The sequence below is a fragment of the Nannobrachium achirus genome (genome assembly GCF_963921795.1).
Source record: "Nannobrachium achirus genome assembly, chromosome: 24".
NCBI classification, from domain to species: domain Eukaryota; kingdom Metazoa; phylum Chordata; class Actinopteri; order Myctophiformes; family Myctophidae; genus Nannobrachium; species Nannobrachium achirus.
In genome coordinates, this window is record NC_137831.1 from 47,515,568 (window position 1) to 47,541,568 (window position 26,001).

A 26,001-nucleotide genomic window follows, 5' to 3' on the forward strand; every position below is an offset into this window, starting at 1 on the left:
ACTCAAACTTTCTGACACGTGAAGGCTGCACTGTACTTTTGAGCACTCTGACAAGAACCAGTTGAAGTTGAACCCAGAAAGAGAGCGATGCACGTGCAATATGGATACATAATGCCGTTATAGGTTTGGGCAGAGAGACAGACCTACAGACAGACAGTCAGGACAGTGGACAGACTAGAGCAGTGGTTCTCAACCTTTTCAGGCCGTGACCCCCAAAATATTCATATTTTAACTGGGGACCCCCCCACCCCACGCTGACGAGCACTAAGAGTTGAGGCATTACATTTTGTATAACACTGTTCTATTGTGAAAATAGCAGATCTACATGCTCACAACGCCTCGTGTTGTGAGCATGTAGATCTGCTATTTTCACAATTTCTGCCTCTATTATTTGACAGTTTGGCCAATGTTAAATTCGTCATTTTAGAGGTATTAAAAGGTCTTAAAAGTCCTTTAATGATCCCTTTAGACATATGCAGATACCCTCTATAAACATTAAGTTAATCATCTGGGGACCCCCCAAAATAATTTGGGGGTCCCGACCCACAGGTTGAGAACCAGTGGACTAGAGAATAAGAGACGGGTGTCAGAAGACAGACTGGGCAGACATAGCTCTGGTCCATCGCGTCACCTCCAGTGACGCTCTGACAGACCCGTCGGCAAATGAATAGGCCATGTTTTCTCAGCCCCTACGAGCGCTCAACTTCAGTCAAAATAAACAACACTACTTCACTACTCACCAAACCAAAGGTAGTTTTGCTTGTCTATTCTCCACAGTGGTGAGCCCCTCAGCACCCCACCCAATCTGCAAAATACACTATTTTTGGCATGAAATAAAGTGCATCTAATTCGACCGCCACTTATTTCCGGGTTTTGAACCATTGAATCTGCGGTGGCCGCTGCGTGGCTCAAGGTGGGTGCGTTTTATTTCATGACAAAAATAATGTATTTTACAGAGTAGGTGGGGTGCTGAGGGGCTCACCACCGCAGAGAATAGACTTTCAACAACGCAAAACTACCTTTGGTTTGGTGAGTAGTGAAGTAGTTTTGTTTATTTTGACTCAAGTTGAGCGCTCGTAGGGGCTGAGAAAACACGGTCTATTCATTTGCCGACGGGTCTGTCAGAGCGTCACTGGAGGTGGCGCGATGGACCAGAGCTAGGGTAGACAGAGCAAACAGAAAGTGATTCTTCAAAGCACCTCTCCAACATGCAATTGATCACTGTGAGAGGAGAGAGGTCATTTATATCATCCATCACCCCAAACAGTGGGTCAGGACCCATTTGTGGGTCACAGACCGATTTTTATGGGTCACAAACAAACAAACAAAAATAAATTGAAATTCCATGAATCAAAAATTATAATGATTAAGAAGTAGTGGAAAATAGCTGATCTACAAGCTCACAACACGGTGCGAAGCGACGCCTTGATCTGCTATTTCCGCTAGTTTGTATCCCGGGCAATCGTCTAATAATCTCTCTTTTGGGTCTCGACCTGAAAGGTTTGGTAACAGCTTATTATTACCACTCCCTCCCTCCCCCATCAGCCTCTCTCTGACCCTGTCTGTCCCTAAATCAGTTACTATCATAGTTTTTTAATGTCAAGGACCCTCAGTTTCATATGCATTAGGCCACGGGCCCCCATTAACATTTGATATGATTTCTACAGTACCTCACGGGACCTTAGCCTACACTGTAAATCATCTGTGCCATTCTCCACTTTACTTGCTAGACACCTGATACTTTTTATTTGGAAAAAGCAACGCCACCATCTCACAAAAGCTGGGAGGAGGATCTTATGTCACGTCTTAAACTTGGATCAGAGGTTCCATCCAGAAATATGCTAAGGTCTGACAACCGTTTTGTCTAATTTTGAGGATGTGTTTGTTTCCTACCGTTGCACTTTAGCCATTGGCCATTGTTTTCTCCACGAAGGTTGGAGTGTAGAACCAACCGTGTGCTGTGAGACCCTCCTAATGCTGTCTCGGGACCCCATGGGTCTCGGCATCAATGTAGTAGGGATGTTTACTTGTCCTATTGCGACCGTCAGGTTGCAGTTACTATCAAAACCTCCACCGGCAGTCAGTCAGTCTGACTGTCAGTCACGTCACACATCACACTTTTCCCCTACTCATATATCTGCCACCGTTGCCCCGATCCATGTCAAACTTTGCACACACACTCCTTGGCTGCCAAACCACAACCCCCACCCCTCATTTCTCACATGGCTCTCTTCTAGCGCCACCATGTGGCAGATTCTTGCAAAAAACATTTTTGGACACTGCTCCTACAGATTTTGCCCTAAAATCACGCAAAGCGGTACACAGTATCTCTACAGTCACGTCATCAACATGGATCTGTCCCTTTTCCCATATCCCCTCCTGATTGCCTACCATTGCCTTCTAAAGTTTGTGTATGCGACCAGACGGTCGCTTATCTCCCGATTAGGGAGTCTTACTGGTAGTAAATCATCAGTGGTAGGAAGGTGGTACAGAACTGATGAGGCTCTGACACCATACTCTTAGGAGAAAGATGATGCCTGTGTCCTTCATGTACACATCATCACAGACTCCCCGCTACACAACACTGATCGTCTGTTTTCCTGCGAAGAGCCCCATGGCCCCATCCCTGAAGATGAAAGGGCAATTGTGCTCAGCCTGTGTCAGAAGCTGTATGACACATGGAGGTGAGCCGTGAGCCCTGAGGTTCGAGAATGAGGAGAAGCTGGACAGAGCGGAGAGGAGGAAGATTAGATGGATGTGTGGCGTGTCACTGAGAGACTGATAAGAGAGAGTGATAGAGTGCGGAGCTGCGATGGGAGTCGAGGTAATAGTGGATGTGGTGAGCAGGGGCGTCACAAGGGGGGGGGGGGGGGGGGGGAGTGGGACTACTTGGGCCCAAGGTGGAGGGGCCTTCATTATTTAGCTATTGAAAAATAGCAGATATATAAGCTCACAGCGCGGTTGTGAAAATGTGTGCAAATCTTTCAATATTACCGGTATGTATTTATTAAGCGAACATTTGTAACACAAATTCTGCTTCAGGGGGTCCCTGGAACTAAATATTTTGAGATGGGGGTCCGTGGCCAAATACACATCATTTTGGGGGTCCTTCATATGAAAAGGTTTGAGCACCACTGACATAGAATCATATTTTTTTTTTCTTCAAAAAACCTTAGAAGGATTTGAAATATTCAAAGACTTGCACACATTTTCAATATTTTTCAAAAATAGCAGGTCTACAAGCTCACAGCGGCAGCGCTGCACTCGGTGCCGAGCTGTGAGCTTGTAGATCTGCTATTTTTCAATAGTTAAACCACAACATGTGAGTGAATCCTTGTACCCAGGGCCCAGAATTTGGTGTGACACCACTGGTAGTGAGGAGAGGCAGACTGAGATGGTACGGACACATGTGGAAGGAAGCAAATGTGTCCCAGCGCGGCTGACGGCTAGTCATTTTTCATTTTCATTTTTTCATTTCATTTGAAAGCTGGGAATCATAGCTACAACATGATATATTGGTTGTGGAGATTGACCCAACAGTTTTGAAGATATGGCTTATAGAATGATGCCATGCTGAAATACTACTTTTGAGATATTCAAGTTCTTAATTTGGGAGGACCAACATAATTATGTCCCGATCTCTCACATTAATTAAAAAAAAGTCTTATTTACATGCAGAGTTAAGCTCTGGCGTTTAAGTGAAATGTAGCCTGATATTTATGACATGCTTTTGTGGCTTTATCACATTTTAGGAAAAAAAAGAAAAAGAAAAAAAAAAAGTAATTTCAGCCCTGGTCTAAAGTAGTGGCTTCCGAAATGACTGCCCCAGTGTCATGGTCAGTCACAAATGACTGGGTGAAGAAAGTAATGTGGATGACCTGACGAGGGGACAAGACCCACAGGCTGACATGAGTGCAGGGGCGTCACAAGGGGGGAACTAAATATTTTGAAATGGGGGTCCGTGGCCAAATACCTATTATTTTAAACATATTGTGAGATCTGGTATACTGTAGAGAGAAAAAAGCAGCGGACCAAGTGTAGACCCCTGGGCGACCACACAGTCTAAAGGGGATTCCAGACGGTACGCGGTCACCGCCTGCTAGTAATTCATTTTCAATGAGAGGCGGGCGGCTATTTCGTCCGCGCAGCGAAGTTTAGAGGCGGCGAGGCGAGCGGGCGCAGTCCCGTGAAAATCCCCGCGAGCGTGCTCGTTTGTGCATGCGTATGCGGGCGGTGAGAGATGGATTGTGTTCATCTTTGTGAAATACCGCGCAGCGTTTACTCAAAGAGCGAGTGTGTTAGTGTATCACCGCGGCGCGGTCCTCGCAGATCCAAGCGGGAGCCCCGGCGGCAACCACTGTCCGTCTGTAGAGCGCCTAATTCATTAGACAACAGAACAGCACGAACTGTGTGTGTTTCACTTAAAGGAGTAGTTCACCCCCAAAATGACTTTCTTTCTATCGATTACTCACCCCATGGAGACTTGAGTTCAATAATACTTTTTAGTTTTTGTCACATTCCGAAGCCAATCATTTGAGGAGACTCTTTGTAGGCCCGTTGATCCTAGCCTGCCGTTGCCAGCCTCTTTCACAAACCACCACCACCAGAGGGTTGGGACCCAGTAGTCTGGGATCACTTCACTTTTCGGGGTTGTAACCGGTCTGGAGCGGAAACCACAATATGTCATGTTGTAGTCCCCAAAGGACTACAATTTGTCAGAACTATCAAACCGGATTCAGTTTAACCCAAAATAATTCCCCTGCGCTCAAGGACATACTTAGGGCCTACCTAATAAACTCCTTGATGCAGAGTAGTTTTTCTTTTGAAAAATGTGTTACTGTTTGGTATATGCATCTTTTAGTCCAACTCATAGCGACTCGAGCATTTTAAAAGGGATTGGGGAAACAAACGGGGGGAACCAAATCAAAGCGACGCCGCTTCTTCTAGTGGTTTCCGCGCTTTAGGCAGAAACCAAACGGCCTGTTGTGAACGAACACCAGGCTTTCCCCCAGAAAGCCTGGTAGGCGAGGTTAGGAACCCAGGCTACATTGATTCAAATGCATTTGGGTCTCCATCTGGAATCAATGGTGGTCCATTTCATATAATTGGCTTAGGAATGCGACAAAAACAAAAACATATTATTGAACTCAAGTGTCCATGGGGTGAGTAATCGATAGGAAAAACGTCATTTTGGGGGTGAACTACTCCTTAAGGAGGTCAGCTCCTAAATTGTCTTTGCTGAGAAACACGTGAGGGTGCCCTCACACCAAAATACCTATGAGAGTGGAATCCGCGTTCCGCCAATGCATTTCAGTGAGAGTGAAGCGGTTTCATGCCAGAGGATTTCTGCAAAAAACTCTCCCTTCTCATTGAAATGCATTGGCGGAACGCGGATTCCACTCTCATAGGTATTTTGGTCTGAGGGCACCCTGAGAGGGAATTATGAGAATGCATTAGTCTGTGTTCATTAATTCCCACTTCTTGGTGGTTTCTCCAACTGAGGGCTCCGGTATGTCTGGAGACCAGAGGTGGTAAAAGTACTCACATTCTTTACTTAAGTAGAAGTATCAATACAGCAATGTAGATGTCCTCTGTTACAAGTAAAAGTCCGGAATGCAAAATGTACTTGAGTAAAAGTATGAAAGTGTCGGCATCAAAACGTACTTGAAGTAACAAAAGTAAAAGTAGAAAATGTTTGAAAATAGCCGATCTACAAGCTCACAACGCGTTGCATCGCGACGCGTTGTGAGCTTGTAGATCTGCTATTTTCAAATAGCAAAGGTATTAGGACTAAAGTGATTCATGTATGTTTTATAATATTATATGTGCAAAGTAACTAGTAACAAGTTTTCAAATAAATGTAGTGGAGTAAAAGTACAACATTTGGATCCAAGATGTAGTGGAGTAGAGGTAAAAGTATTGGAAACTGGAAATAAGGTAAGTAAGGTCAACTAAGGTACAAATACAGTACTTAAGTAAATCTACTTATTTACTTTACACCACTGCTGGAGTCTGGCTCTAGCCCGGGGTGAGGTTTGGAGATAATCAGAGCTCACATCTGCTGACCTGGGACCTGTGTGACAGCCTGGGGCTCCAGGATCAACAGCTTGACCCCAGTGTGAAGATTCCTATCATGCCAGACCACAGGGGGCCGTTCTGTCACGTCCAGCTGTGCCACAGGTCACATGATCTGCGGCAAGCAAAGCTGACCTACCTTAGAAGCTCTTACCTCCTCACAAGAATCAAGACAATCGAGAATCATATTTGCTAGTTACTCTGGTACTCATACCCAGTGGTGGAAAACGTACTTGCATTTTTACAACAAGGGTTCATATTTTAGATTGTAATTAAATAATAAAAAAGATGACTGTTAAAATCATTTCATTTACTTCCTTCTATTGTTTTAGAGATTCTTATTTCAGTGGTTGGGGGCATGCGTACAAGTGGCTAAATACCGGTATGTCATTTTACACAGAATAAGCCCACTCCCAAGATACAACACAACCTTTCATGGTTGGATGTGACTTATGGGGCCTAGAAGTGTTACTGTAAATAGCAACAAAGAAACTGCTGGCTTATTGTGTCTAAAAATACATATTTAGCCACTTGTACGCATGCCCCCATGCGTACGCATGCCCCACATTTTAGCATGGTAAACGCGATAAAACAATAGAACGAGGCAAATGAAAACATTTTAACACTCACTTTTTCTTTTCTCTAATTGCAATCTAAAATATGAACCCTTGTTGTAAAAAAACAAAGTTGTCCTTTAAGTAAAAGTATCAATACTGCAATATAGAAATACTCTGTTAGGCTACAGCCACACCAAAATACCTAGAGTGGAATCCGCCAATGCATTTCAATGAGAATGGAGCGTTTTTTTGCAGAAATCCTCTACTGGCAAAAAAAAAATCTGTCTGTTCTACGGTATGTCAGTGGTTCAAACCTTTTCATGTGAAGGACCCCCAAAATGATATTTATTTGGCCACAGACCCCCATCTCAAAATATTTAGTTCCAGGGACCACCCCCAGAAGCAAAATTTGAGTTACAAACGTTCGCTTTGAAAATACATATATATATTCAAAGATTTGCACACATTTTTACGACTTTCTCAAAAATAGCAGATCTACAAGCTCACAGCGCGCACTCGGTGCCGCGCTGTGAGCTTGTATATCTGCTATTTTTCACTGGTTAAAGCATTCAATAATTCTAGGCCTAAATGGGTTAAACTGAATAAATACGTTTGAATCTCAAGCCATTTCTCTGGGTATGGTTGTAGCAAAAAATACAGATTCTCCTGAATTGGAAGCTAGACTATGTACCAACGTATGAGATTTGGATAAGAAAGCTCAGGTTTTCAAGCAATAACAGAATGCATATATTTACTCAAATCTGGAACCCTGTGATAGTTTTTCATGAGAAATTAACAAACTGTATAACTGTATAAATGATATGTACATTCCCTATTGTTGTTTTATGTATGTAACCGTCGCACCATTAATGCTGAAGTCTAAATATTTTGTGATTGTGAACCTACGTGACCGTGAGACATGATATATATGATAGCTATGTATTGAGTGTTTTTAAAGAAAACATTCAATACAAATAAATGTAAAAAAATACAAAAATAAATACAGGGATTTTATGTTTAGCAGCACTGTTCCTCCCACTGTCCTCCCAAGGAATGTCTACATTTCCTCATACATGTTACAACAGAGTATAATACAGAAGGATGGAGGTTCTACATGTAGATGCTGTCTGCTGTGATTCTCATAGCAGCTCCTAATAACCACTTTAAACCTGGCATCTATTTTGTGCATGGGATTCTGTGTTTTGAATCAGGAAATCGCAGAATCACAACACGCCACAATTCAACGCGCTGAGCTTGTAGAATGTCGTAAAACTAAGTACATAGAGCTTAAGTGGTTGAAACGGTCTACTCGTATTCTGTTCTCACCTTGCAGAACACGATACACAGAGGATTTCTCTGACCAGTCAGTCCACTAAGACTTGCGGTGGACCGGGTTGGGATTTCCTATCAGCGCCTTGGCATTACAACCAGACATAGTCTATTGTAAAATGTATGAATGGCTGTATTTCCTCAAAATGCCAGCCACAAAGGTGTTCAGGGCAGGCATGCATGTACGCACGCACGCACGCACGCACGCACGCACACACACACACACACACACGCACGCACACGCACACACACGCGGGGAAAGATAAAGCCTCTAGCTTACTTGCACAGCCTATCATTGTACATTATTTTCCCACTGACATTTTGATATGTTTATGAAGTGGTTATCAGCTATTTCCTATGGCTTCTGGCATTTGGTTCCAGATAGACATCATGTCCATGTCTGTGTGCAGTACTAATGTTTACTGCCCTCCTTATAATATCTGGAAATGTAAAAATAGATATTCTTAGAAAGCGATACAGCACAGTGTCCTGTATAACTGAGCACTGAGCTAAAATTAGCTAGTTTTAAGGTTGGAGGTTATTGGCTCTAGAACACACTCAGAAGCCCCTTTTCCACTGACATGGCCCAACACCACATCACTCCACACCGCCCACTTGTGCCAGGTTTTCCACTACAAGGACCTGGGTAGAGTGGTGTGAAAGTGGTACTAAACGTGGTTCTAAAAAAGTATCCAATCCAGAGTAGGTCTGAGCTAGGCCAAACAGGGCCAAACACTTCATAATGACTGATCACTCACTGACTTTTCATTTGGCCACTAGGATATAGTTTTAATACACGATAATAGATTATATTGTGTTATAACCTCTATTATAATCTATTGTTATTATAATGATCATAAACTCCTTTTCGACTGCAGCTTTAGCACCACACCACACCACACTACACCACACCACACCACACCACACTGCACCACATAAAAAATATCTACATTTTCCATTACACTAAAGTATCCCTATCGGTAAGAAACAAGTTGACCCTTTTAACTGTGATTATAATACAATATACATTTGTATTACAACTCTCCTAAATTATAATACACTATAATGGATTACAAATGTGATTATAATACACTATAAAGTATGAATACTGTGATAATTATAATACATATAATAGATTATAATAGTGGTTATAACACAATATAATCTATTATCATTTATTACAACTATATCCTGGTGATCTAAATGATCAGTCATTATGAAGTGTTTGGCCCTGTTTGGCCTCGCTCAGACCTACTCTAGATTGGATACTTTTTAGTACCACGTTTAGTACCACTTTCACACCACTCTACCCATGTCCTTGTAGTGGAAAACCAGGCACAAGTGGAAGGTGTGGAAGTGGTGTGGTGTTGGGGAAAAGGGGCTATATCAATACACTATAATGGATTATAATTAGGATAGTTGTAATACAAATGTATATTGTATTTTCTTATGTGGTTTAAAATCACATCTGGAAAAAACATCCTACAAAAGAACTGGTCTATGGTGAACTGTGTCCATTAACAACAATTAGAGCACGTCAAATAGCAGTCTTCCCTGGACAGTGGACACTGCTACTGTGCAATGGATGAAATAATAATAATCTAATAGCCTTCTTGCAGCTCCCCCAATCAACCAGAGGAAACAGACCTTGCACATTTCCTGACACAATCTCCAGAGGCACAGCGCTCGTGACGTTGCATCTAAGATCTTGACGATGATGATGATGATGATGGAACACTCATCCCAGCACTGTCTGTAATATCATCAGCCATCACAGCAACCCCTAAACTACTAGATATCAATGCAGGCTTGATATTACTGACAAGAACTTCGAAATTACGGTCAGAGAAAAGGTTTGAGCACCACTGACATAGAAACATAGGTTTTTCAAAAAACCTTAGAAGGATTTGAAATATTCGACTTGCACGATTTTTCAAAAGTAGCAGATCTACAAGCTCACAGCGCGGCACTCGGTGCCTCGGCACTCGGAGCTTGTATATCTGCTATTTTTCAATAGTTAAAGCACAAAATGTGAGTGAATCCTTGAACCCAGGGTCCAGAATTTGGCGCGACACCCCTGCACGTTACAAAGCATTTTAACCGTCCGGCCGGAGCGTTCCCATTGGGTGCTCGTTGTCGCCCATGGAGTGTACCAAAGTCTCACCTCTCATCCATTTTTCCAAATTAGATTTTGTCAGACAAAAGAAGCTAAAAAACTGTTCCCTCTTTGTGTTTGACCAACCCAAGCCCCAAGAACACCTGCAAACTGGACTACCAGTACGACGCCTAAGGGCCATCTGTCTTGGCCATATATGGATTCTGTTAGGGCATCATCTGGGATACATTCCCTTTTATGCCCATATATGGAGATCCCTAACAGAATCCCCGGCTCTGAGTATCTGACATCACTGTGATGTCACCTGTTTAAGCCCATATATGGAGATCCCAGCTTCTAGTATCTGACATCACTGTGATGTCACCTGTGACATGTCACCTGCATCCTAGATAGGGTTGGGGACGGTAACCGCCGTACCGCGGTATACCGAGGACTACCGTGGTGTCAGGGATGCGGATGCGACGTGTTGTGAGCTTGTAGATCTGCTCGTTTCAAAGCCAGACCCGCTGTGCTGTACGGGGAAGTATAACTCGGGCAGTCAGGCTGTGGAGAGGCGACTTTTGGGAAGACGATTGCAATATTTTGGCTTATCGCCGAACCTTAATTAATAGATGCGGTAATTACCGCAATACGGTGGTAAATGGAAAGACGGTAACCGCGATAACAAAATGTCGATACCGCCCCACCCCTAATCCTAGATTTTGGTGCACACTTCTTCCGGATTCCTCCACAGAATCCGTTATATGAATGCCAGAATGGCCAAATGATATCCCAGTGTCGGTAATGCCTGAAATAAGTGCAGACAATCCCCCGCTAATCACATGGTCTTATCCCAAGTTGATAAGCTTCTGGTCGAACATCTTTAAAAGTATAAGCCAAGATTATGATGTGGTCATTGCTCCTAATCAGGGACGTGCAGAGAATGTTAGAGAGGCAGGGGCTGAAATTGCTAAAAGGGCCTTTTGGTGAAAATATTGAAAATAGCCGACCTCCAAGCTCACAACGCGTCACGCGTTGTGAGCTTGGAGGTCGGCTATTTTCAGTACCTGATACCTAAGCATAAAAAAGGCAATAGGGGCTACTGGAGAGGTGACATACAGCATGGATTTCTACACAGAGAGGGCAATTCTTTCAACATAAGATGCTGCATTCAAATTCAGGGGAGTTTGGACAAGACAATGCTCTTGAATGCTGCCTTCAGGTATGGCATGGAAAGAGGGCATTTGCATTTCTTCTACCATAGTAAAAACTGCATTCATGGTCTGGAGAGGGCACGTTTTACAGACTGATAAAGGGCTCAAGCCCCCTTTGATGTCTATGTGTGCACGTGCCTGCTCCTAATTTTTTATCACCCTTCTTTGGCACACTGCCTGATAGCGACTCAGCTGCACCGCAGTGAGCCCTGGCTTTCACAACTTTACCAGACAGACATCTGATCTGAGCCTATTGAATTCTATGTGAACTCTCAAACCCTGATGCTAAATTGATTGGTCAAAGTCCTTTTAAACTCTCTCTCATGTTTGATAAAACATACATGTAGTCCTTTTCTGCAATATGTTGACTTCTCAAGATTTCTCCATATGTGGGAAATGACTAAATACTAGGGGTGTAACGATACATTTTAACAGCGATACGATACGCATCATGATACATGGTTAACGATATGATACATGGACGATATTGGTTCATTCATGGCGATACGATACGATTCGATTCAATGATTTAAAATCGATATAGTAACTATTTAGCAAACTTTTTACATCTGTGTAAAACGTGTAAAAGATCTATTATTATGGAAGTAAATGCTGTGATTATCTAGCAAATACATGGACATTATATTTCAACACATGGACAAACCCACCTTGACATGAACACAGAGATTACACACATTTATCGATAGACCAAGAGTAGCTATATGGAATGGAAAGGTAATTAGACCCCTCTTTTTCATTTTCCCTCTTAAAATTGCCAAATGCAAGGCACAAATACTTAGTTTCCTTACAATCAATTATTTGCATTGCAAAAGGATTTGATACCGATTACCGCATTTTAAAACGGTACGATACAATACAAAGCCAAAACGGTGCGATATTTTGCTTTTGCAAACGATATAGTAGATCATTGCAAATTAAAATAAAAAACGAAATACCCCCCTTCACCACAATCTCCTTTTTTCCCTCTGTTTTTACAATATATATATTTTTTATCTCCCTTTCCCCTCTGAGGGTTCCGTGGCCTGAGCTGGGTGAAGGTGGCATCGGGTAATATTTAGCATGAAAATATAAAAACGATGTGGTGTTTGGTGATGAAGCTGCAATATACAGCCTGGCTAGTGCACGTCCTAGTGGGGTGATGATCTACGCCTCCTTTGGCCAAAGGGAACAGCAACAACAGTGCTTCACCAAGTGCATAAAGATTTGTTTCCATAGAATCTATGTGCCTGGGGACCTTTGGTGTGCCCCTGAGAAGGGTCAAGTGTGCCCCTTGAAACTGCTTGAAAGCCAGTATTGTATTTATCATTTTAAAAATGATTTAAACTAGTGATCTACAGGCGATCTACTGCTTGTAGATCTGCTGTTTTCACTACTGTTGTGCGACAGCCTTGTATGATGAAGCAGGGCTTTACTTTGCGAAGAAACGTACACATTTGAAACTTGGAGATACAAGGTTTCTTCCCGACAGTGAGAGATATTTACACCTCCGTATTATGTTGGTGTGCCCATGGATTCTTGGGACATGAAAAGTTTGCCCATGCATAAAAGAAGGTTGAGAAACACTGGCATAGATAATCAACTATGATCCGAATTCAACCCATCGAGCCTCCCTTTTCCTTCACCAGGCATGTCCTAGACTGTTCAGACTTTCATGGCCGCAGGTCATTCTGTTTTGTGACGTCAAACACATCGTGGCATGAACTGCCGTGATTGGTTTGGAGTTCTTTGGCCCTCGGCCACGCTGCAAAAGAAAATGAACAGCAGGCAGGCTAATCTTTGAGGGAGATAATGAGAATCAACACACTTATCAGAATGGTCTGTTCAGCGTGGAGAGGATCTGGGGGAGACAGCATTGTGAAATACGGTCAGGTGAGAAGAGTCTGGTGGCTCTATGAGTATGGAGTCACCAGTAGGGTTGTAGTCAGGGAGTTTTAGCAGAATACCCGTCAAAGCTGGGAATACATTTTGTTACCAAACGATTTCTTCACCAATGTGTTCGTAAAGGTCTAGTAACATCAAACATATAATTTTCCAAATGTCTGTCTGTCTGTCTGTCTGTCTGTCTGTCTGTCTGTCTGTCTGTCTGTCTGTCTGTCTGTCTGAGTGTCTGTCACAGTGTTTCTCCTCAGTGGCTGGAGCAATTGATCTGAAATCGCATCACCATTAGCATATGAACACACCTCACATAACTGTGAAGCCCGTTTGTCACTTTCACAAATCGTATGCTGTATATTAGCATTTTTATGGTGTATCTACAATCTATTCTGCATCTAGCATGAGGCAACATGTTTAACCAGCTGTGTGTGTGTGTGTGTGTGTGTGTGTGTGTGTGTGTGTGTGTGTGTGTGTGTGTGTGTGTGTGTGTGTGTGTGTGTTTGTGTGTGTGTGTGTGTGTGCGTGTGCGTGTGTGTGTGTGCGCGCAGGCGGGGGGGTGGGGTGGGGGGTGGGGGTGTCTGGCCCTGTTACAGATGTTGTCCAAAAATCATGCAGATCGGTACACAGTACCTCTGTAGCCATTAAACGAAACGGGTATTTCTTACATTGATGCTCCTACATATTATCATGCAAGCACCAGTTAAAGTTACTTTCCATCCGTCATATACTGTGTGCACAGTGCACCCCATAACCCACACACTGCACATCATTTCGGAGCTCATATCTTTGAACGGGTAAGGGCTAGTATATAACAAAGATTGAAATTCAACATCCCTAACAAGGTGTTTTTAATTATTCTGAATCCATTGCAAGCATTTGTTTTACACAAAAAAACATTCATTGGGCCAAAAACAGCCCCAAAGAACGATGGTTTAGTGATGAGTCATCACTTTTCACAGTTGTATGGGGTCCATTTCTGGCCCAAGGAATGTTTTTCGTTCAAAACAAATGCTTGCAGTGGATTCAGAATAATTAAAAACACCTAGTTAGATCCCTCACATGCTACTTAACACACCGGGTGCCCACGAGGTGTTAACGCGTCAATCTCTTTGATCTGTACGAGTGCCCAACGACGCGTTTGACGCGTTGTACAGTAAACTATACTGTACTGTATCTACTGCACTTGGCTACCGCGGTGATGAAACAAACTCCATTTCCCAACATGCAGCGCGCAATTACGTCACCCGGACGCGCCGTCGGCCTTGTTGACTTCCTGTCTAGCGGCTGCACAAAAGTGGTGTTTTCTCCGGATTCTCTTCCTTTTTTCATTTTTTTCTCAAAACGGCAGCCTCTTCTACCGGCCGTCACACAAACAATGTGGCTCAGAATTGTTAAAAAACGGTCCTGACTGAAAGAGAAGATTTTCGCGAAATAAACAGGACATACTACGAATACATTTACTCGGATTACTTTTCTCGCCAGTACTCTCGCCGGTAGGTAAAATGACGCGTTGCCATGGGCACGAATACATTAAGATGTCAGAGATCACGTGGGCAGCCGATGTGTTAAAGCATATTTTTGGGAGTCATTTTTTCCCTCATAGTATATGTGTATAGTAAGTGAATGAGACCCAGAATTACCCTAATTACCTTTACGAACACATTTGTGAAGAAATCGTTTGGTAAGGAATTTATTCCCAGGGTTTTATAAAAATTCCCTGACTATTGGGATCCTTTTAGATTTTAACGATTCCGGTTCCACAGGTATCGCAATTCCGTATATAGCAGACGTGATGTCCACATAACCAGCTTTGGCAGTGTGATAAAACCGGTTCTGGTAACAGTTCCAAATGTGAAGGAACCGATTCCGATTCCTCATATGTTGGATCTGGTTCCCCTGGTTCCTCTGGTTCTGAATCCCCAACCTAGTCACACGTCCTCTCTCAAGTCAAGCAGTGTGCTCGCTCCTCACCACAGTATGGGGGAATTAGCAATGACTCATTTGGGGAGAAAACAGGTGTACTGTGCTGAATGCTTTAACCAGTGAAAAATAGCAGATATACAAGCTCACAGCGCGGCACCGAGTGCCGCGCTGCGAGCTTGTAGATCTGCTAATTTTGAAAAAGTCGTGAAAATGAGTGCAAATCTTTGAATATATGTATTTTCAAAGTGAACGTTTGTAACTCAAATTTTGCTTCTGGGTGGTCCCTGGAACTAGATATTTTTAGATGCGGGTCCGTGGCCAAATACATATCATTTTGGGGGTCCTTCACATGAAAAGGTTTGAGAATCACTGACATAGTAGTCTCTCAAGAACAGACTAACTGAGCTCCAGTTAAGTGAAAAGGACCTTTTCTTTGACGATGGCTAGCCAGATTGCTGACATAGAAACATAGGTTTTTCAACGCTGTGAGCTTGTATATCTGCTATTTTTCAATAGCTAAAGCATAAAATAATAATACCCAATAATGTGTACACGTTCTAAATGGGTTAAATTAGTTGCATTTCCATAAAGCTTATTCGAAACTAGGAAGCGAATTGTCAGAAATTCTAAAAAAGAAAAGGCGAATTTAGCCTGTTTCCATCCACTGTGCGATTCTTGGGAGACCTGCTGTAAATGACTTCCCGCGGGCCTGCACACAGTGCACAGAGCTGGGATCGGGCTGATTTTCTCAGAACGAACCCGAGACGCGACAACAGCTTTTTGTCCGCCCCGAATCGACGTCTGGAAGGTGGCTGATCTGCAAGCTCACAACGCGTCGCGGATGCAAGGTGCTGTGAGCTTGTAGATCGGACACTTTTGGCACGCAACACGGTGTGACGACAAAGTGTTAGCCAGGATTTACTTGGGTGATGTGACGGACGAGGCCTGCACGCAACAGCGCCGTAAAATAAACATCCGATGCAAGGTACAGTAGTTGGGAACACGGCGCCAACAAGGAGCTCCCTTCAGCCAAATCGATATCACGCGAGTTCAATTCATTTTAATTAAAACCCTAATCGCTTAGTGTTTTAATTTCCCTTTTGCACATTACGTTTTTTCGATAAAGCCTCAGAATCCACCTCCTGCAAGCGCATAAATGTTTTTGCGAATAATGAAAGTTTATTTGAATTTTTAAGTGTTTCCATTAAAAGATGTATGCGCAAAAGCCTTAATGCGGAATGTCTGTCTGCCGTCTGTCTACAGTACTCTGTTGTACTGACGTCACATACTGGCCTGGACACGGAACACCATATATAGGCATAGGACACGGAACGGAACACCATTTATGGGCATAAACGGGTGAAACAGTGCCCACATTTCGGACATCGCTGATACCGCCACCTGTACTGTGCATGCGTCCCTGCCATGGTGACATCCGCATGCTGAAACAACGCCCACATTTGTAGATGACTGACTGGGTTCTCCAACATTACTTCTGAGACTCCTACATTCAATCCCTCATATGCTGTGCATACCCTGGGGCCCTTAGTCTGACTTGATTATGTGTTCCAATTCCCCACAAAAACCAGAGCAAAACACGCCATCCAGAAAGCTTGGGATCAATCAATGCTGTTAAGAGCATCGATCGAGCCCTCTGACCTGCTGTGTTAAAGGGATATTCCACTTTCAACAGGGAGCAGTGGTAGGGCTTCTCTCCACATACACACCCATTGTAACTTCAGACTTCATTTTAACCATGATAGATTCATTAAAAACACCCATTATTTTTTCTGGTGACTCATTTTACCTTCCTAATACGTGAGCAGGCCGTGTTTTTTCGATAACTTTTTTCATTTATTTTTAATAATTATTTGGAAAAATGGAAAAAATGAAATACAAAAAGATAATTATTAAAAATAAATGAAAAATGTTATCAGAAAAACACAACCTGCTCATTAGGAGGGTAGTATAAGTCACCAGAAAAAATAATGGGTGTTTTTAATGAATCTATCATGGTTAAAATGAAGTTTGAAGTTACAATGGGTGTGTGTGGGGAGAGGCCCTGGGCCTGGAGGGCCTGGTAACATTTACATCAAATATCTAAATATTCAATTAAGCTAATTAAAAACTGTTCAGGGTGTTCATAAAAGCCTGATTAGATGATAAAATTACCAAAAGTTTTTTTGAAAGTGAAATACCCCTTTAAATAATAGTGACGAGCCTGTTAGCTCTGATGATCTCAACTGGCCCCAAGTGTCACTGAAGGTCAGCAGCTGTTGGTGTCTGACAACACTGAATTGACATCTGGATGTGTGTGTGTTTGTGTGTGTGTGTGTGTGTGTGTGTGTGTGTGTGTGTGTGTGTGTGTGTGTGTGTGTGTGTGTGTGCGTGTGCGTGTGCGTGTGTGTGTGTGCGTGTGTGTCGACAAGAGTCAACCGAGGCGGAGAGATTTGTGCATACATTAAAATGGTAATTTATGTCAGGGAATGTAAAAAATGACCTGCAAGGCATGTGTCTGCATATTAACATGTTATGTGTGTACAGTATGTGTAGGTACAGTAATAAAGGCAGGCATCAGTGCTGCTGTCGTGCACCAAAGATAGACGACCTGCAAAGTCACGACGCAGCATGTTGGTGGTCTCTTTTCGAGCTTGTGTTCTTGAAGATCATCTATTTTCGGCGACGCAGTGCAAACAACCTAATATAAATCAGGCATTACTGACTGTGTGCGGGCGGGTAGTCAAGAGAAATCAGTCTGTGTGGAGTACAGTTAGGGCTGTCACAATTATTACATAATCGTCTAATGGTAATTGCAATTATTTTGCATAATCGTCATAATCGTTTCCATGTTGAGAAATGCTCCTATAGTTTCAAACACTTTCAAAAAGTAGTGGAAATAGCACATCTACGCTCACAAGCTATTTCCACTATCGATGTTCTTTTTAAGTATAAAGTTGTCAAATATGTCAGTAATTTCTTCGTTGCGACCGTCAGGTTGCATTTACTATCAAAACCTCCACCGGCTGTCTGTCCGTCAGTCAGTCAGTCAGTCAGTCAGTCCGTCAGTCAGTCAGTCTGTCTGTCACGTCACACTTTTGCCCTGCTCATATCTCCGCCATCGTTGCCCCTATCCATGTGAAATTTTCCACACACACTCCTTGCCTGCCAAACCACAACGTCCACCCATCAATTCTCACATGGCCCTCTTCTAGCGCCACCATGAGGCCGATTCTTGCAAAACACATTTTTGGACACTGCTCCTACAATTTTTGCCCTAAAATCACGCAAATCGGTACACACTTGCTCTACGCTCATGTCATCAACATGGAACTCTCCCATTTAGCGCCACCTTCAGGCCAATTTTTAATAACACATTTTTGGACACTACTCCTACAGATTTTGCCCTAAAATCACGCAAATCGGTACACAGTATGTCTACACTCATGTCGTCAACATGGATCTGTCCCATATAGCGGCACCATCAGGCCGATTTCTTTCAAACACATTTTATGACACTGCTCCTACACATTTTGACCTAAAATCACGCAAATCGGTACACAGTATGTCTACACTCATCTCATCAACATGCATCTCTCCCATATAGCGCCACCATCAGGCCGAATCTTTTAAATACATTTTTGGACACTGCTCCTACACATTTTGGCCTAAAATCATGCTGCGACCTGACGGTCACTTATCTCCCGATTAGGGAGTCTTACTGGTATATTTAGGCTATGTGTCACATCTGCCATGTGCAATTTCAAAGCCTACAAGCCAAACAAAAATGTAATTGTCAACGACAAAAACACAATTAAATTGTTATTTGCAATTACTTGAGTCACAATTAATCGTCATGTGAAATGTCATAATCGTGACATCCCTAAGTACAGTATAAGTCCTCTCACTCACCACCAGCGGCATCGTGCAGATGATGAAGATGAAGGTCATGAAGACGAGCAGGATGAGGTGCTCCACCTCCTCCGCCATGGACAGCCCGCGGCGCCCCCCGTCGCTCTTGGAGCGCGTGCTCGCCGACATGGAGCCGCCGTTCCTCCGCCGCCGCTGGTACATCCTCACCAGGTGGTACACCACGAAGCCGTTGCACGCCACGATGGCCAGCACCAGCGCCAGCATGACGGTGGCGTACAGGTTGGCGTAGGCGCGGTGCACGGGCCCCTTAGCAAGGGGAACATAACGTTACTGTCGGGCAGAAACCTCGTATTTCCAAGTTTCAAGTTTGTACGTTTTTTCACCAAGTAAGGCCCTGCTTAATCATACAAGACTGTCGCACAAAAGTAGTGAAAACAGCCGATCTACAAGCACACAACGCCTCGCACCCGCGAGGCGTTGTGTGCTTGTAGATCTGCTGTTTTCACTAGTTTAGTACATTTTATAGGTGATAAATACAAAATGAACGGTTTTGGACATACAAGGTTTCCACCCGACGATAAGAAAATCTGTGAAGTAAATCGTTACCAAGAAATGTCTTCACCAATGTGTTTCTAAAGGTGTGTAATAATATGTACTAAAAGGTTGAAATTCAACTCCCGGGGGAAACCTCATAAAAAAATGATTTGTGTTTGTCATTAAATTTACGTACGCGCGGTACACACACCCCTTAGTAAGGGGAACATAAGAAAATCTGTGAAGTAAATCGTTACCAAGACATTTCTTCACCAATGTGTTTCTAAAGGTGTGTAATAATATGTACTAAAAGGTTGAAATTCAACTCCCGGGGGAAACCTCATTAAAACAATGGGGCTTTTAAGCCGTGACATCATTTTGTAGTCAGACCTCCAAGCAGATTTATTGTCAATATCTGTCCCTCGCTATTTCAACAGATCCGAGACAAAAATAACGACTAAAGTATAATTCTACCACTTTCCTTTCAACAACAAAGAGAAGAAAAATTAGTAAATAGTAAAAGATTCATAGGCGCTGGGGCCTTTTGGCCCCAAAAGTTCTCCTCTGCCTACAAAATTATGTCAGACTTAACAGCCCCATTATTCGTGTTTGTGTCCCATTAACTTTAATATACAGGAAAAAAACACAAAAAATAAATATGCTTTGAGTAGCATGTGAGGGGTCAAATTAGGGTTTTTTCATGATGCTGAATCCATTGCAAGCATTTGTTTTGCACGAAAAACATTCCGTGGGCTACAAAACGGTGAAAAGTGATGACTCATCACTAAACCATCGTTTTGTGGGTCAGTGTTTAGCCCAAGGAATGTTTTTCGTGCAAAACAAATGCTTGCAATGGATTCAGCATCATGAAAAACACCCCTAGTTTGACCCCTCACATGCTACTTAAAGCATATTTATTTTTGTGTTTTTTTCCTGTATAGTAAAGTTAATAGGACTTACAAATCAGTTTTTTTTATGAGGTTTCCCCCTGGAGTTGAATTTCAACCTCTTAGTAGGCTACATATTATTACACACTAGACTAGGGCATTCACCGAATATTCGAATATCAAAGTAATTTTGTTTGTGGAACCATGTTTCTGCTCTTATGTCTCAGCTTAATGTCACATTTAGAGTAGAATTGTCAAACATTATTTTGGGTCTCAATACAACGCCTAGAGACAGATATTGTATCAATTTGATTTTAACAATAGCTAAACTGTCCATCTTTAAAATGTGGATAAGGTACAAGGATGATCACCAAAGGTTCTATACAGCAGATAGGGTGTCTGTCTTTCATTCTGAATTGAAGGCAAGAATTAAAATGGATCTCTTGGTGGATGAGGCAAGAGGTAATGAAACCTGAGCAGATCTGTTGTGGTTGTTGGATTAAATCCACATAACATGGAATATTTTCTTTTTTAATATTTTATCCTGCTTCCTCCTTTGTACAGTAGCCTATGTATATAATATTTCCCATCTCCTTGTATATATCCTTGTATATTATCTGGTGTGAGGTTTTTATGTATCTTTTGTATATGATGTTTTGTAATGTGCATGTCTAAATAAAAGTAGTAATCAGTTTGAAAAAAAAAAAGAAAAAAAAGAAAAAAGAAAAAAAAAGTAATTTTGTTAGTGTTTTCTCTTTAAAAAATATATAGTTTATAAAGCTTGTCTAGATAGGAAGTCAAGAATGAGTTATCAATGCCCCTGGTGGATGAATTTGTTAATGCTCTATACCAGGGCTTCTCAAACCTTTTTAGGCTGTGACCCCCAAAAATAAACATATTTGAACTGGGGACCCCCACCCTGACAAGCACTTGGAATTGTAGGTATTACATTTAATGTGACTCGGTTCCACAGATAAATATTGTGAAAATAGCAGTTGCGAGGCGTTGTGAGCATGTAGATCTGCTATTTTCACAATGTTCACCTCTTTCTTACTTAATATTTGACAGTTTGGCCAGTCCTGTCGAATATTCGATTATTCTAATACTTTGAGGTCGAATAATTCAAATACTAAAAATCACTATTCGCGAATGCCCTATTACACACCTTTAGAAACACATTGGTGAAGACATTTTCTTGGTAACAATTTACGTCACAGATTGGTCAAATAGCGTATAAAATCCCCTCATCTACCTCCGGGTTCATGTCGATGAAGCACCAAATAGCTTATAAAATCCTCTTATCTACCTCCGGGTTCATGTCGATGAAGCACCAGGTGCCGGGGCAGTACTGCACGTAGTCGCCGAAGCCCAGGAAGGGCAGCAGGCAGAACAGCGTGCAGAGCAGGAACACCGAGGGCACAGTGACGTAGCCACACTTCTTGGTGACGTGCTGGCTGTACAGGTAGGGGTGGCCGATGGCCAGGCAGCGCTCCAGAGCCATGGCGAACAGGAGAGACAGCGTCGCCAGGCTGAAGAAGGTCATGCTGAAGCCAAAGTACTTGCAGGCCATGTGCGAGGTGGAGTTGCCCACCTGCATGTGGTGGGGAAAAAGTATTTAGTAAGGTAGTTTTTTTCACCAATGTGTTTCTGAAGGTGTGTAAATTTGAAATTCAACTCCTGGGGGAAACCTCATGAAAAAAAATGATTTGTGTTTGTATCTCATTAACTTTACTAGGCCTATACAGGAAAAAAGTAGCATGTGAGGGGTCAAACTAGGGGTTTTTCATGATCCTGAATCCAATGTAAGCATTTGTTTTGCACAAAAACATTCCTTTTGATAAAAACGGCCCCCACACTACTGTGAAAAGTGATGACTCATCACTAAACCATTTTTTTGTGGGGCCTTTTTTTTAGCCCAAGGAATGTTTTTTTGTGCAAAACAAATGCATTGGATTCAGGATCATGAAAAAGCCCTAGTTTGACCCCTCACATGCTACTTAAAACAGATTAATCTTTTTTATTTTTTATTTTACTGTATAGAAAGTCAATGGGACCCCAACCCTTTCAAAAATAAATTGAGTGGCTAACGTGCTTTTTGGGAAAAGTAGGTCCGGAGAAACTTTGTGCAAAATTTGGTGCTTAGTTACTTTCCACCACTGCCCACCCACCTGCATGGCCACCAGGGTGGTGTTGAGCCGGTAGGACAGCTGCACCAGCGGGCTGACCAGGCAGGTGCCGGCCAGGTCGGTCACCACCAGGCAGGTGACCAGGACGTGGAAGAGGGAGCGGCGCGCCTGCGAGCGCCGCCGCCGGACCTCCAGGAGAACCAGGGCGGCCACGTTGCCGAAGACCCCCGCCGCGAACATGATGGCACTGATCAGCGGGCTGTGCCTGCCGTCAATGTACTGCCGGCGATGGCAGGAGTCGTAGTCCAATTTCTCCTCCATCGTAGGCGCGCACACCAAGGGTGGGGGCGTTCGGGGTTCCAAACAAAACGATGCTTCTAGCTCGACCGCTTATGGATTAATGTCCACCGGTAGCTCCTGATAGAAACAAGAAAAGATTCATTTAGAACAAGGGTCTTCAACAGGGGGTCCCCAGAGTTACAACAGGGGGTCCTCCAAATCTTTGAGTTATTTTTTTTTCTCCTTTTTTATATTAACCACTTGAACCCTAGTGTCCATATTCTGAGAACAAAGAAATTGCCGATCTACAAGCTCACAACGCCTCGCGCTGCGAGGCGTTGTGAGCTTGTAGATCGGCTATTTTTGGCAAAGAGCTTTGGTGTAGAGGGGGAAAAGAGCAGACTAAGTACAGAGTGAAAGGTCAAGTTTATTAAAGGACAACTTTGTTTTTTTTACAACAAGGGTTCATATTTTAGATTGTAATTAGGGAAAAGAAAAGGTGAGTGTTAGAATGTTTTCATTTGCTTTGTTCTATTGTTTTATCGCCTTTACCGTGCTAAAATGTGGGGCAAACGCATGGGCAACACATTCTTTTTAGACACAATAAGCCAGCAGTTTCTTTATTGCGACCGTAGGTCGCATTTACTACCAAAACCTCCACCGGCTGTCCGTCCCTGAGTGAGTGAGTGAGTGAGTGAGTGAGTGAGTCACACGTCACACGTCACACTTTTGCCCTGCTCATATCTCCACAACCGGTGCCCCCATCCATGCCAAATTTTGCACACACACTCCTTACCTGCCAAACTACAACCTCCAAGGACCCCCGGAGCTCCAGGGACCCCCAGGTCCCTGGGGGACCCCCAGGTGTAAAAGAATTTCCCTCCGTGAGTCACACGTCACACGTCACACTTTTGCCCTGCTCATATCTCCACAACCGTTGCCCCCATCCAGCTCCAGGGACCCCCAGGTGTAAAGAAATGTCCCTCCGTGAGTCACACGTCACACTTTTGCCCTGCTCATATCTCCACAACCGTTGCCCCCATCCATGCCACATTTTGCACACACACTCCTTACCTGCCAAACTACAACCTCCAAGGACCCCCAGAGCTCCAGGGACCCCCAGGTCCCTGAGGGACCCCCAAGTGTAAAAAATGACCATTTAATGTGCAAAAATGACCAAATCACCACCCCAACGGGGCTGCTCACGGGGAATTCCCGGGGACCACCCACTCCTGGTGCTCCAGAACGGATGCAAAAGTTGTGACGCCCCCAGTGGAGGACCCCCTCCACTGCAGCTCACATAAAATGCCGTAACTCGGGCTAGGAGCGTCCGGGAGAGCCGGGGCCGGTACCTATTTGTCCGCCAAGGCAACGCGGACACACATTTTTGGACACTGCTCCTACAATTTATGCCCGAAAAAATCACGCACATCGGTACACAGTATGTCTACACATTGCCCACACAACTAGGAACCAATGGCAGTTACAGCCCTCTTTGTGTATACATGTGACCTACGGTCGCTTATCTCCCGATTAGGGAGTCTTACTGGTTGCTATTTACAGTAACACTACTAGCCCACATAAGTCACATCCAACCATGAAAGGTTGCGCTGTATCTTGGGAATGGGCTTATTCTGTGTAAAATGACATATTTAGTACTTGTACGCATGCCCCCAACCACTGAAATAAAAATCTCTAAAACAATAGAGAGAAGTAAATGAAATCATTTTAACACTCACCTTTTGTATTATTTAATTACAATCTAAAATATGAACCCTTGTTGTAGAAAAACAAAGTTGTCCTTTAAGTATTGACAGTTCAAGTGGTTAAACATCAGAAAACACAAATTGACATGAATCCAAAATACACTGATGATTGTGCTGTCAAACAATGAAACTATATGGAATCTATGAACAGGTTGTGGGGGTCCCTGCTTCATCTCTCTCTCAACTAAGGGGTCCTTGGCCTGAAAACGTTGAAGACCCCTGAGTTAGAAGGAAAAAGAGCTTTGTTTTCAATGTTAATTCCAATGATGAAATTCAACTAACTATGAGCTCTTTGAGCTGTGAAACCTCAAGCCTCAAACCTTTAATTTTCTCAGGCAACCCTCACCCAATAGGCATGTCATATAAAAGTGACATGATATGAATCATCATCCTGGATGACTCACTCTATCTATCTCCATTAGTTCTTCTGTCAAAAAGCAATAGAATTATACGGATTCAACTGCAGTGTTGGAATAGGTGATCAGATTGCTTCACTACAATAAAAGTAGCAATACCACGCAATGTAATTTTTTTTTTAAATGTCACGAATTGGCAATAGTTTACAATACCAAAGAAGTACTCTTGCAGAACAGCATATTTCACACACTGTGAGACAGTCAGTCACTAAAGCTTTAAAGTGTAACTTCAATCATGCAGCTGTAAGCGGCATATGCGTTGTTGTTGGGTAACAAATAAGTGGATTAAAACAGTAGCCGAAAACCTTTGCATCTCAGATGTAGGTGTCTAGGTGAAGGCTAGTGGAGAAGAAGTTAGGCGGGTATACAAAATGAAATAAAAGGGAAGTAGGCTACTCCTCAAGTAAAGTCATTAAAACATGTGTTAAACATTTATAGGACTATATTTAATTGGCTGTTTCTACACCTCTCTCTCTCTCTAACCCTTTGACTTGCAACGATCAGCATAGACATAGTGACTCACCTACCATGCCGTGGCAGTGAAACGTTTTCTGTCCAAAACACCAGAGATGAGTCGCGTCCACTTGTAGTCATATTCTCCAACGGCGCAACAAGCTTCTGAAAGTAGACGCACCAACCAACTGTGACTCGTTCGTTTCTCTGTCCAAAAACAAAGGAATTGCTCCCGCAGACGTTTCAAAACCCAGACTCGGTGTTAATCAAATAAATGAAATTATTTAGTGTTTGGTGAGAAACAAATCAAACGGTATAAAAGGCGAAAATTAAACACATTCTCATATCCATGATAATCCACATCATCTGCACGAGGTTCCACGGAACAAAATTCAAAGTCCAAATGTGCGTGTAAATCCTTATTTATTGGGTGGGCTACTATCGGGTAACTGTCCTGCGGTGTCCAAGGCTCCAAACATATGGATCATCTAGTAAAGTTTACCTCTATTTGTTGCGCGCAAAGCAGGCATCATCCCTCGTGGACGATGAGTCCCAATTTAGAAAAAATAAAGTTCTCTAGT

General features: G+C 43.0%; 1 protein-coding gene across 1 annotated transcript in view; it reads right to left on the reverse strand.

Moving 5' to 3' along the window:
* The window catches only part of ptger2a (prostaglandin E receptor 2a (subtype EP2)), a gene marked incomplete at both ends in the record, with an annotated part of 31,644 nt that extends 8,817 nt beyond the window's left edge, over positions 1 to 22,827 (reverse strand). Inside the window, 3 exons of the mRNA XM_080720604.1 lie at positions 18,999 to 19,265; positions 21,687 to 21,971; positions 22,549 to 22,827. Coding sequence (XP_080576730.1) covers positions 18,999 to 19,265; positions 21,687 to 21,971; positions 22,549 to 22,827 — 831 coding nt within the window. The remainder of the gene's footprint in view (positions 1 to 18,998; positions 19,266 to 21,686; positions 21,972 to 22,548) is intronic.
* Between the last annotated feature and the right edge of the window lie 3,174 nt (positions 22,828 to 26,001).